Source organism: Homalodisca vitripennis, chromosome 6 (assembly GCF_021130785.1).
Source record: "Homalodisca vitripennis isolate AUS2020 chromosome 6, UT_GWSS_2.1, whole genome shotgun sequence".
In the NCBI taxonomy this organism is placed as follows: domain Eukaryota; kingdom Metazoa; phylum Arthropoda; class Insecta; order Hemiptera; family Cicadellidae; genus Homalodisca; species Homalodisca vitripennis.
The window spans coordinates 110,979,804-110,993,290 of NC_060212.1; the positions used below are offsets into that span (position 1 = coordinate 110,979,804).

At 35.1% G+C, this 13,487-nt stretch overlaps 1 protein-coding gene across 1 annotated transcript; it reads right to left on the reverse strand.

Annotated features, from left to right (window-relative positions):
• Positions 1-604: 604 nt before the first annotated feature.
• Positions 605-11,595, reverse strand: LOC124365513 (glycine-rich protein DOT1-like). The gene is made up of 3 exons (XM_046821497.1): positions 11,587-11,595; positions 1,964-2,698; positions 605-1,189 (listed from the first exon to the last, which is right to left on the reverse strand). The coding sequence occupies exons 1-3, from the start codon at positions 11,593-11,595 to the stop codon at positions 605-607; spliced, it is 1,329 nt and encodes a 442-aa protein (XP_046677453.1).
• Between the last annotated feature and the right edge of the window lie 1,892 nt (positions 11,596-13,487).

Here is a 13,487-nt window from a genome sequence, read left to right on the forward strand (position 1 = left end):
CTATACGTTTTAAATTTTTCTTCTCTTCTGAAAACGACTAAGTATTCTGTTAGCTAATAATCTATACATCTTACTTTTGCTTGTTCTTTTTCTTGTGATTTTTATACTTTACCTTCTCTTCTCAAGCTCTATACAGTAGTCGTATGATGAAACCACAATAATAGTCCATCTATTTTAATTTCGTACAAGTAAGAACTTATTAATTTTATCTATGATTGTTTATCTCCTCTCTCCCACATCCAGAAAATATTACCTCCTAGATTAAATATACATTGAATGGTTCTGTTATAAGCTGTGAGTACATCAATTCGTCTGTACCATAGAATTTATCATGAAATAAATGGTTCTTTATACAAATTCTCTCTTGAGAAGGACATCTAATTGTTAAACAAAGTAGACTTCTTGGTTTAACGCAGAACATTAAAAATCTTGGTTTAGTCACAATTAAAAAACGTAAACTATTTCGTATAAAAATTGTTTATTACAAAAAAAGTGTCTTTACAAAATATTTACAATGCTGATGAATAATGATATGAAAATAACTTATTTGCTGACCATAAACACAATGGGATGCTATGAACACATGTATGATGCACTCGTATACTTAGTAACCACCATTTCTACCTCCTGACGAATAGCCATTGCCGCCCGAGTAACCTCCATTAGAATATCCTCCACTGCTACTGGCATATCTTCCATTTCCATTGGAATACCCTCCATTGGAGTACAGGCCATTTCCGTTGCTGTATCCATTACCGTTGGTGTAGCCATTTCCATTGGTGTAGCCATTCACACCACTATATCCGTTTCCATTGCCGTTTCCATTGCCGTACCCATTTCCACTGCTGTATCCGTTTCCATAGCCATTTCCATTTCCGTAGCCATTACCGCTTCCATACCCGTTACCATTTCCGTTTCCGTTTCCATTTCTGTATCCGTTACCATTGCTGTAACCGTTTCCATTGCCTCCTCCAAAGTAACCGTTTCCTCCCGCCGCCTCCTGGTAGGACACGGTGGGTTTGTACCCATCCTGATCTGCCTGGTACTCCACTAGCTGAGTCCTTCCGTCAGGGAGCAGAACTCTGTAAGAGCCCACGGCCAACTCATCCTGGCGACTCTCTTGATGAGCGAACTCAACGCCGTATTCTGGAGCAGAGACTTCGTAAGAAAACTCGTAATTTGCTGGCTCCTGAAATCACATGTAAAACAGTTAACACAAATTTATTTATATTCCTCGCTAGTTGTTTAAAATTGATATTTAAATAAATTCAACTATTTACGAATTGATAAAATAATAAATTACAAAGGAATGCAATAAAAATGCGTACGAATATGTTTAATCGGATTTCACTAATACATTACTAAACTATTTTTCTTATATATTGATTAAACAGAAACCATAAAAATTTGCGTTACTCTCCTACTTCAACAAATTTACAAGTAAAATAAAAAAAAAAAAATACTTATAATGATTATTTTACTGGCCTGGAAATTCAATTCTCGCCATAATCTTTATATATTACCTGCAGGGGCCTCAATAATCAAAACGCAAATATATTCACATTACCGTGTCCAAATTGCCTGTGCAGTGTTGTCAGGCGCAGCGCAACGTTATATTACGTCTGTGGTCTATAAAACTCTGCACTTATATACATTTATATTTATGTATAAAGTGTCAAAAATAAATTATTGGTAATCCTGTCGTCCCAGTTAAAACTTTTAAATCACTAAAGGTAGAACTGGGACTTAATTGCTTATGAATTGAACATTATAATACATTGAAAAATATCTAAATAAACATTAAAACATATTACATACTTCTACTAAAAATGAAGTTTATCAATGCGCTTACTCTTGGAAATACTTCTTCTAAGTATACAAGCATTTCTCATTTCAGCACAAAAAAGTATTTTTTTGCTAACTTACAATACAGTTCTTGTTATGAACGCAAAAAAATACTTACAGATTCGTCACCATTTGCGCCATTTCCGTTTCCATTGTAACCATATCCATTTCCATTTCGACTACCGTATCCATTTCCATTGCTATAACCATTTCCGTTGCTATAGCCATTTCCATTGCTGTAGCCATTTCCGTTACCGTATCCATTTCCATTGCTGTATCCGTTTCCGTTGCCATTTCCACTGCTGTATCCATTACCGTTGCCATTTCCATTTCCGTTGCTGTATCCATTACCGTTGCTGTAGCCATTACCGTTGCTGTAACCTTTTCCATTGCTGTAACCATTTCCGTTACCATTTCCGTTGCTGTATCCGTTTCCATTGCCATTACCGTTGCTGTAGCCATTTCCATTTCCGTATCCATTTCCTAAGCCATTTCCGTTGCTGTATCCGTTTCCATTGCTGAAACCGTTTCCGCCCAGACTGTATCCGTTTCCATTCTTACTATAGCCATTGCTAGTACCAGAGTAACCATTTCCATTGTAACCGTTCCCATTTCCAGAGTATCCGTTTCCACTAGACGGAGTTCCATACTGTGAGGAAGGTCTTCCATTTCCTCCGAGCCCATTAAATGATGAAGGAAGGCCATAACTTGCGAAAGGGGAACTGACACCCGTACTGCCGACTCCGCCATTACTGTAGCCTGGGGTGCCGTACTGGGAGGGCGGCAAGTAGCCGGCTCCTGCCGGTGGTTCTGCGAGGGCAACTGAAACCAGGCAGCAGACAAAGAGAAGAACCTGGAAATCAATATCCATTAATTAGATTAATGTTAAATTGGGAACCCATATTATATAATGTGACATGTGTGAAGCAACGAAATATGTCAATGTTATCTTTGAATTATTGAAGAAATAAAGTAACGTTATCACAGAACTAAAATTTGTTTAATTGATGGTAAAAATGTTATAAAAAAGTGACCAAGAGAAAAAAAGGATAAATTAAAATAATTTTGGACATGCATATATATTTTACTTTATTTATATAACAGTGAACGAAAGTTCTTAGATTATACTGGTTACGCTATGAGGAATAAACACTGAAATAAAGTCCTGAATAAATATTGATACAATACCAGTTTTTATTTGCATTGGATATACATCTGAATGCATATTGTGTTTAAGCTCCATTGCTTGTACTAGAAACCGAATTATCGATCAACTTAATAGTCTAATATATTATACAGCCGCATGTGAAACTGACTGACTGACTGACTCACTGATATATAGATACAAATTCTAACATAGTTCTAGAAGTGCTGGAAACTTGAAATTTGGCACGCAGGTACCTTTCCCACAATATGACCCGGAGGAAAAGTCTGAAAACCGGACTTTTTTACTTTTAAACCCCTCAAAAAAATTCCTCAATAATCGCGCATTCTTTACCCCTGCAAGGCATTTCTTGTAAGCCTGATAGCGGGTGAACCGTTGGAGCTAGCTTCGATCTGACGAAAAATCGTTAGTCAGGAATGAAGTGAACTACAAAAAAGGTCTAGTGACCTTTTACTCTATCTTCCATGGTTAAGCCACAAAACGCGGAAATGTTTGACATTCCAGAGATTTTTTTCGCATTAAAATAAAGTTTCGAGCCCGATAGCGGCCGAACGGTAGGTCGTAGCTCAAATCTGATTGACCCATCAAATTAGCAAATTACGTGATCTACAGAAAAGGTCCAGTAACCTTTTGCTCTATCTCCATCGGTATGACTGCAATACGCGATTATGTGCAAAATTCGTGTAATTTTCACGTGAAAACTTTGTTTTTTGGGGTCGATAGCGGCGAACAATTGGTCGGAGGTCAAAATAAAACAAAGGGTAGATTTAGGAAATGATATGATCTACAAAAAAAGGTCAAGTGACCTTTTACTATATCTCCATTAGTTTGACCGAAAAACGCGATTAAATGAAAATATTTGGAAATTTTCGCCTACAAATTTACATTCCGGGCTTGATAACGGCTTAGACGGTTGGTCGTAGCTCAAAAAAAATTTTCAAACGGGATTTAGGAAATCACGTGATCTACAAAAAAAGTTCAGTATCATTTTGCCCTATCCTCAACGGTTTGGCCGCATAATGCGTTTTAAAGTTTTGATTTTTGAGTTTTACGTGAGATTTTGTTTTCTGGGCTCTATTTCAGACAAAATCTTAGTTCTAGCCCAGATTAAAAATTTGATTTTAATACAAAATAAATGCGATCTACACAAAAAGGTCTACTGACCTTTTGCTCTATCTTCCATGATTTAGCCGTAAAACGTGATTATATTGAAAAATTCCACTTAAAAAACTTACGTTTCGTGCTCGATAGTGGCCGAACCGGTTGGCCCTAGCTTAAATGTAAAACTTTTTGTAAGTAGCTATTGATAGGATCTACAAAAAAATGCCCAGCAGCTTTCTATCATTTATCTTTCCGTAAGCCTAGTAAATGCTCTAAATGGCTAATTCTTTGTCGTCACTTTTAGGCGTTTTAAATTTTGCAACTATAATTAGTGCGATTCATGCTGGTTCCATATTGACCTTGTATTACTACGTTAACGAGTGACTAAAACTCCCCCCCACATCGGGAGTTGGCTGAGCGTTAGTGAAGCTTCAATAGTAGATAGGGACAGCGTGTTTTTTTTATTTTATGAAATATTAGTTCATTGTCAAAACTCTGGCGTGGAATGATAATTTCCAAATTAATTAAAACCCCCTGATCAACGTTTTATTTTGATAAAAATTCCTCGTGCCCAGACACAAATTTACTAGAAAAGTGCCACGCGTTCTTTTAACCCCCGAGAACATAAACCCCCTTTCCCGGGAATTTCTTGGTTGATGAACTCCTGATTAAATTAAACCCCCTGATCAACTTAATAATCTGATAAAGGTAGTACACTAAATCTTTTACACAACAGCTGACCAGTGCAGACTTTTATCCCAAGCGTTTTGTACCGACTAAACAAGAGATCGTAGCTCAAATCCGAGGATAAAATCGAAAAAGAGAAAATTAAAATTTCCGACAAGAAAGGTCAGTCACTTTTTCTTGTATCTCTAACGGTTAACCCGTGAAATGCCATTAAAGTCAAAAACTTTGATTAAAACTGAAAAAAATTCAATAAAATAGGTCCAATTTAATTCCGGAATTCCGCTTATCCCCGAATTTGGCCAACCAGCCTGGGGGTGTGTCGTTGACCCCGGTAACATTAACCCCCCGCAATTTCCTGGGAATGACCAGATAACCAACTGAGTAAATTAAACCCCCTGATGTGTTAACCCTCCTGGTAACATTAACCCCCCCCCCAGGGAATTTCCTGTCATGAGCTCATGTCCGAATTTTAACAATCACCAAATCTCTTAACCCCCCTTGGGAAGTTCCTCGTATAACCAGATAGCCCCCTGATGTCTTAACCCCCAGTAACATTAAACCCCCCCAAGGGAATTTCCTGGCAAGACCTCATGTTCCAATTTTAACAATCACCAAATCTCTCTTATCCCCGAATTCGCAAGCGTAAATTTAACCGCTCATCCCCGAATTTGCAAGCGTACATCATGGGGGCCTGGGGGCGTAGCCCCCAGCGAGACGAAGGCGAGTCTGTTATATACAACGCTTTCTTCCTATTTATTGAAACTACACAAAGACGGTGTAGTCAAATCTTGACTAAACACTATATCATCTTAAGAGTATCTTTTTATCGTTGAATACTTTAAACCTTCATTTTATCATACATGCACGCTGTAACTTAATTAATTATGATTTGGTACTTTCACGATTTCAAGGAATTTTTGGTATTGCTAACCGATACTACAAACAACAACACTTACAAACGAAGTGTCATATCAGCTGTTAAAACGAATTAAAAAGTGTACTACGCTGATTGTTGAAATTTTTCTTCGTAGTGGTCGCCAGTGTGATTGATGATAACCGGAATTTGCGGATCTTTTTACGTCACGTGACCACTGGTCGTGCTCCACATCCGGCGACCTTGGTGTTTCAGTGCTGGCATAGAAGCAGCAAGATGACGTCATGGGATCTGCGCATGCGCAATCGTGATACAACACGTGGTCCTATCTTCCTTCTGTAGCCTCAACTATAAGAGTGGCGTGCATTTTTTCTAGCCTGGGTGGCTTCATCTGATGGAGGAACTCAGGATATTCTAATGCTTAGGACCAACGGACTTCTTAATTTATATTAAAGGATTAACTCTTTTATATTGTAACTCACACATTTTAGGAGTTTTAACCTATGAAACGTTAAATATCATGATATTGTTCTTATGTAAAATGTGTTATAAACTTTTAAGATAGAACATAGTGCAATAAAATATATTACTTCTGTATAACAGTAGAAACAACACAAAAAAGAACTGGATTTATCCTAACACAATGTGTATTTAGTTTAGAAAAAAGATGATTTCAGTTCTGATAACGTCAGGTAAAAGAAATTTTACAGGAAAATTAATACTACCAGTAATACTGTTTTAACAAGGTTAATCGCAAAATTATTTCAAGACAAAAATACTGTTAGCAATTCCAATTTCCTCGCTGAATGCAGTTTTTGATAAGGTAAAGAGAATAATTATAATCTATATAGGGTTATTAAAAAGATAATATAATTTTTACCGTGGTCAATAGTATAAATGGAAGCGAAGGAGAAACAGGAAGAAATTAAAATTGGGAGGAATAATAAGATGGATTACAATGTTGTATAAATTACTGAATTCTATTAAATTCTTTCCTGGAATTGAACGAAATACACAAACAGGCTATCTGGCATCAGACAGTCGCGGAACTCTAGTGGTAATCTGGTGAATCAGATCTATTAAGTCATACGATAATCCATGCTGCGAACTTGTAGAGTTGGACCTTAGATTGTGATTTCCATAACAGCTAAGAAATTAGACTAACCTATCCGGGAACTAAGACTCTGGCTAGTTCCTGAACCTTGTGATCATGTTCAAAGAAAATGCAACGTTACATGTCTCACTTAATCTTTTTATTGTTATGAAGAAAAAGCATTGTTAGGTTAGAATTTAGACACAGATTTTTCATAGTGTGCAAGCAACTGTGAGACAAAGGTCATTTTCTCTTTTACAGACCACGTCAGACTACTTTATCAATGCAGCAAACTGTCACAATTCAACCAGCATTGCATAAGGCTACATCTATTGCATCGTATACTCCATGATGAGGTTGGCTGCAACGTGATGAGTCTGGTGACAAGTTTGTATCACCTTAGTGGCAATCTGGGGCACACGACAGCTGAATCAGAGCTAGACATCCAAACGTCATCATGTTCTTCTCGCTGTACAAATTCTTGTAGGGAGACAGTTCATTCAAACATGAACGAAGTGAAAGGCAGGTAAGTTAAGGTACCGTTAGATTACGTTTGGTTAGGTTAGGTTGGAGAAGAAGTGCCATTCATTCTTTTGTTGTCTCAAAACCGTTCTCTAAACTGTAATTTGGTCTATACAATAACTTCATCCCTATATTCTTTTTATATTATATACATTTTCACCAAACATGCAGAGTAATGGGAAACCGAGTCCAAATCGTGGTCGAAGAGGAGACTGCTCTTCACGACTAACGAAGATTATTTATACTAGGTTTATTCTAGAAAATATAAAAAAGTATAATTCAAGACATAGATGTATTAAAAAATTTAATGTTTAGTTTAATATGCAAGCATAGCTCTGATATAAACATTTCCTAATATTTTTTAATGGTATAATCGATAGTCGATTAGATAAAACGAATGGGTAAGAATAATATGGGTCTGTAATTTGACGTATGATTGTGGGCTAATAAATACCTTATTTATTGAAATAGATATTGCAGGTTTATAATTCTGTACTGTGTAACGTTATATAGAAACATTTTGAGCATTTACCATAATTTTAAACTGAATATGTAAACACCTCCTAATACAACTGTTAAGTGTTGGAGGAAAAAGAGATTTCTGAGATTATATATTTTTTCCAAATCTAGGTATATTGATGAGAAAAATTTGTTGCTGTCCAGGATTTTAAATGATGTATTTTCCAGTATTAATTAAAGCAAATGAAAACCATCATCCAACCGGACGCCGGTCTCAATTCGTGCTCTATGATCTGTTTTTGAACGATTTTGATTTTTTCAGGTCAATCAACCTGCATTAAATTCAAATCTATAACGGATATCAGGGCTGTTCTGCAGGCCTTGGCCGATCATGACTGCATCTCAAAGACAGTGTTGGAATACCATAAGGTCATGAAATTGCTGGCGAAGACAAATAAAGTTATTCCATCGAGGGTGCCTGGTCACAGAGGAATCACAGGTAATGAAGGGGCGGATAGTTGCGCTAAATTGGGTGCCAATCGTCCTCCTATTGGTCCCGAACAAATGTGTGAAGTTTCCTAAAGCTTAGCACTGAGATCGGTTGCCAAGTCGGTGTTTTACAAATACCAAAAACCTTGGGATAGAACTGAGTGGAACTTTCAAACAAAGCGGTTGCTCAATGGACCATCAAGGAACATTGCAGCAGATGCCCTTAGAATGAGTAGGACGGAGATCTGTAATATGACTGGTTTTATTACAGGACAATGGATATTCCGAAGGCACCTGAACAGAATAGGAATTCATGTTCAGGAGAGCCTGTGCAGAAAATGTGGAAAGACTCATGAAATAACTGAGCATGCCATATTTGAATTTCAAGCGTTACAGATAAAATGCTCAAGACCCTTGGTTTTCTTGGGTATACTGAAAGGGAGTTGGAGTAGGTAAGCTTTATATAGAAGATCTCATTGTTTTGTAAAGGCCTGGAATTTGACACAGCTTAAACCAAGTAGAGGGTGCACAATAAGCCAGATGGCTGAGAGGCAATCAATTACCAGGCCTAGGAAACCTGGCCTTCTGTTATAAAAAAGAACTATAATGACAGTGGTATATGGCTTTGTTTGTGTTATAATCGTATATTATAGTCGGGCCCATGATTTTACAATGGTTACCCACTGACTGTTATGTCTTATCGTAAAAAAAGTATACTTAAATTTCATATAGATATGTGGTACAAAGCATAATAATTTTACATATAAAATTCAAAAAGTTTATTCGCCTTAAAATTGCTGCTCACGTAGTCCGAAATAGCCGGTGAAAAACGTAGTAGGCTTGAATTCGCTCAAACAGTATATATAATGATGTTTAAAATATAAACTTGTTTTGTACCAAAAGATCATTTAAGTAATTCGTGCCAAAACACTGATTAGTAATCATTTTTCTAAATCAATTAAAGCATTTTGTTCACGAGTTTCCATAAATGAAATAAAATAAAATGTATAAACCCAAAAAATATATAACAACAGATTTCTACGTAAATCTATGATGATTTTCTTTTAACTTGTGAATCGAATATAACTGTCATTTCCTTTTTTGAAATCGTGTACTAAATATATTCGTCATTAAACCGTAACACTAGTTTGTGCTTCTGTAATGTATGCACGTAATTAAAATAACTGTATTTATTACAGACAAATTGTATATATTTATATAAACAACAACAAAAAAAGTGTTACTACTTTTGTGGTTTAAGATGAGAACTCTCGCTAAAATATAGCATTACACTTTCTAAAACGTTACGTTCACAACTGTATTATGTAAAGAAATAATAGTTTTGTAGTTACACTATTGTAGGGTGTAATAAAAATGTATTATATTATTAATCATTTATTATAAATCTTTGACGATTGATTGATAATTTTTATGCTTATTTGTTATGCATTGTACTTTATAGTTAAATAAAAGTTTATAGGGTAAAACATGTATGAAACCATTTTTTTTACCTAATGTTGAAACTCAAAACTTAAACACAGATCTAGAAACAGTAAACGTGTTTATGTTAATTTAAAGACTATAAAATATGTGTACTTTCTCGTTAAAATTATATTTTGGCCATTCCGTTTACTAATAACAAAGCTAAATAAGCTTTATAAGATAAATTGATATATTTATTTCTACAGACAAAATATACAGAGTGAAAGCTGAAACTAGAGCTCGTAAAATCGTCCAGTTTTACCGCTGTTTCTCAGAAGGCCAAAGCATCAACATTACTCGTTACATGACTCTAGCTAGAGACTTAGTAAGTAATTTTTGAAAACCAGAGTAATAATATTTATCCCATATCAAAAATATATATATACAGTATATGTATAGTTTATAAATGTATAATATTGCTGTGATTGATCGTGTGTTTATTTTAGTATTGTAGCTTTTTAAGTTCTCATAAAACACCACACTACTATATACAGTATGTGTCTGAAGTGTTTTTATATTTTTAGACCCCAAATTTTAAACGGAAGTAATTTTTTATACAAACTTCTTAACTACATTATTTTATTAAACATTTTGTAAAAATGATAAATTAAACCCCATAACGTTTTTTATAATGGATAAACACGTATACGATTATTAAAAAATACTACTTGTCAATTTTCTTTTTTACTTTCCGCCCCTAAAATAATATATACATTTGTATATACATTGTATATATGTTTATTTAAAAATTGTAATATATTAAGATTTAATTATTAAATAAGCTACGATTTAAAAAGTTATGGGTTTTAAGTTTTACCAACATTAAAAATGTATAACGTAAACTACTATTAGATATTTTTAAATACGATTTTATAACTTCCGCTAAATTTAAAAGATACTTACTCACACATAGAGGGTCAGCATTCCGGTTTAAGATTTGGGGATTGTGACGAAGAAAATAATTCCTGCCAATACGGATGTAATATATAAAACGGATGTAATAACTTTGTGCAATAAATATGTATTATTATATATTTATTGCACAAAGTTCTGTAGAACATTTTAAAAATAGTTTATATAATATGTTTGGACTGTTCAAAGTTAAATAGCTTGAATGGGGTCTGATGTACTGACGCTGTCAAAGCGGTATTCGCATTTCAATGTGGTAAAATATCGGAGTGGCGTTAGAATATTTATATGGGTTCCAGTGGTTATTGTGGTACAAGTCATACAAAAGATATTCACATTATTATTATTCGACAAATTATAACAAGTAAATCTTTTTTATAGTACTTCAATCAACTATGATTCTGTTTTATACAGAGAATTCCTTTTGGGAACTTCCTTTCCATTTGTAATAATAATTTCATAATAATAATCTATTCTGTTTTTATAAAGCAATGCTGTATGTTGTCTGTGGATATCTTTATCTCGAATATTTCGAATTATAGCCAATATAAAAAAATCTTTTTAGAAAGTAAATTATTGTTTTATTTAGCCTGAAGTACTTTAAGAGTGGACATGTAAACGGAGCATGTACAAAATGAGAAAATCTGACCTAAAACCATAGAAACAAAACGTTCAAAATAAAATAAATCAATAGCATTTAGGCAAAATATTTTGAAATTAAAACATGAGGCAAAAAAATGAAAAAAAAAAATAAAAAGTTAGCGATTGTTAAGAAAGAACCACCAAGACAAACCACGATTCTCCAAAAATACTACCAACCAGCCTATTACGATGAAGTCGAAAGGATCCCATTACCATGAACGAAATGAAGTCAAACCGATCATTCATTCAAAAATATTTTTAATTAACATAATAAAAGTATTAACATAAAATAGTAAGGATTGAGTAGGCATTACCTACCTTTCCCATGGTGTTGGCGAGATGTGTGCCTAAGTCCGTTAGTACAGTTTATATACATTACAGGGCTGAGGAGACAGGAGTATAGGCGGGGTGAGTGTGTGTGTGGCGGGGGAGGGGGAGGAGCTACATGACGTCATCTATTCCGAACTGAGCCGTGAAAAAGCTTACGGGATAATTAGGGTTGCGACATATGTGATAATCATCGTCAGAGATGTCCGGGGCTTGCGACATCGGGAGCAGTCGCCAGTGCTCGGCAATCTCCGCCTCCTCCCTAACAAGGTGACGGGTCTGCTAGGTCAGCGTTACGCTGGACCACCAAACCTAATAATGATTTCGAGATAACATGGCAACATATTCAATTTTGAGAAGGTAACAGAGCGCTGTACCTAAGAACCATCAGAATCGGAATCTCTTTATTAACATGAACATTGAGAACGGTTATGCGTCAGAATATACGTATGATACAGGGTAATAATGCATATGTACATGCATACAGGTGCGTCAGCATTACGTCGGGAACCATCAAACCTAATAATGATTCCGAGATAACATGGCAACATATTCAATTTTGAGAAGGTAACAAATCATTGTATCAGAATCAGAATCTCTTTATTAACGTTAACATTGAGAACAGTTATGCGTCAGAATATACATATGATACAGGGTAATAATATACATACATACATACATAGGTGGGTCAGCGTTACGCTGGACCACCAACTTTAATAATGATTCACATAAAGGAAGAATGAAACTGTTAGAATTTTTTCATATGTAACGTTTGTTTATACACACAAATTAACTTATTATCATATTGTTATTTGTTTTTTATGTTGTATATTGATGTTGTGGTTGCTGTTACATTGTTTCTGTTTTGCTGTTATATTGTTGTTAATTTATATTGTTATTTCTATTAAGTTTAATGTTATTGTTATATTTTTATATTTATTATTTTGTTGTTATTTACTTTGTTTGTGGTTTAGGTTGTACACTAGTATTGAAAGAAAACATTAAGTGACAAAGTATTCATGTTTATGATTATAAAAAGTAGCTATGGAATATTTAGTGACTAGACACTGCACTGTTAAAAGACAATTAAGCATAAAAGAAAATAGTTATGGCCAACTGTATTCCCGCACGCGCCCTACGTGGTGCGTTAGGAATGATTGATGTATTCCGTATTACAATGAATAAAGGATTTTTGAGCTTGCACTTGAACATTGAGAACAGGTATGCGTCAGAATATACATATGATACAGGGTAATAATACATGATTGGCATTTATGGTTGATCGAGTTTTAGTGTAAAGTGTGTCAGTTCTTTCGGTGAATTCTTGAACAGTGAAGAAAGGATATTACAATAACCACGAATCGAGTTTCCTTTTCATTGCCTTTCCAGTTAGTTGTTTGAATGAAGCTGGGAACTAATAATTGTAAACTAGTGCTCCCTTTGTTGAGGGTTTCTTGTCATGAAGGGCAGTTCGATGTCTGACTGGCGGTATCAGAGACGCATTCTGGGTGTTGTAGCAATGTGGTCGTGTTACCTTGGGAAGTCCAAGCTTGTCCAGATGTAGAACGAGTTCTTGGATATATATCACTGTGACTTTCTTTATTTTTAGTTGTTTCTATGATGCTCTACAGCTGTCCCTGGAATCCAGATTAACTAGATATTTTACAGCCGATTTTTGCATTTTCAGCACTCGCTTCAGGTTTGCTGCTGAAGTTGCTGCCCCATACAATGACTCGTACCTCAAGTGGGTTTCCATAAGTGCACGGTATGCGATTTTCGCTGTTTCCCAACTGCTTACACTTTTTATTCTTTTTATTACATAAGTGGCGGTGTTTAACTTCTTGCAGAGGCTGTCAATATATGGATTCCAGGTTAGTTTAGCGTCCAAGGTT

Excerpts from the sequence above, each read along its gene's own strand:
- LOC124365513 (XM_046821497.1), bottom strand. Across the intron at positions 1,190-1,963 it reads GCGCAAATGGTGACGAATCT|GAGCCAGCAAATTACGAGTT; the intron begins GTAAGTATTTTT and ends ATGTGATTTCAG.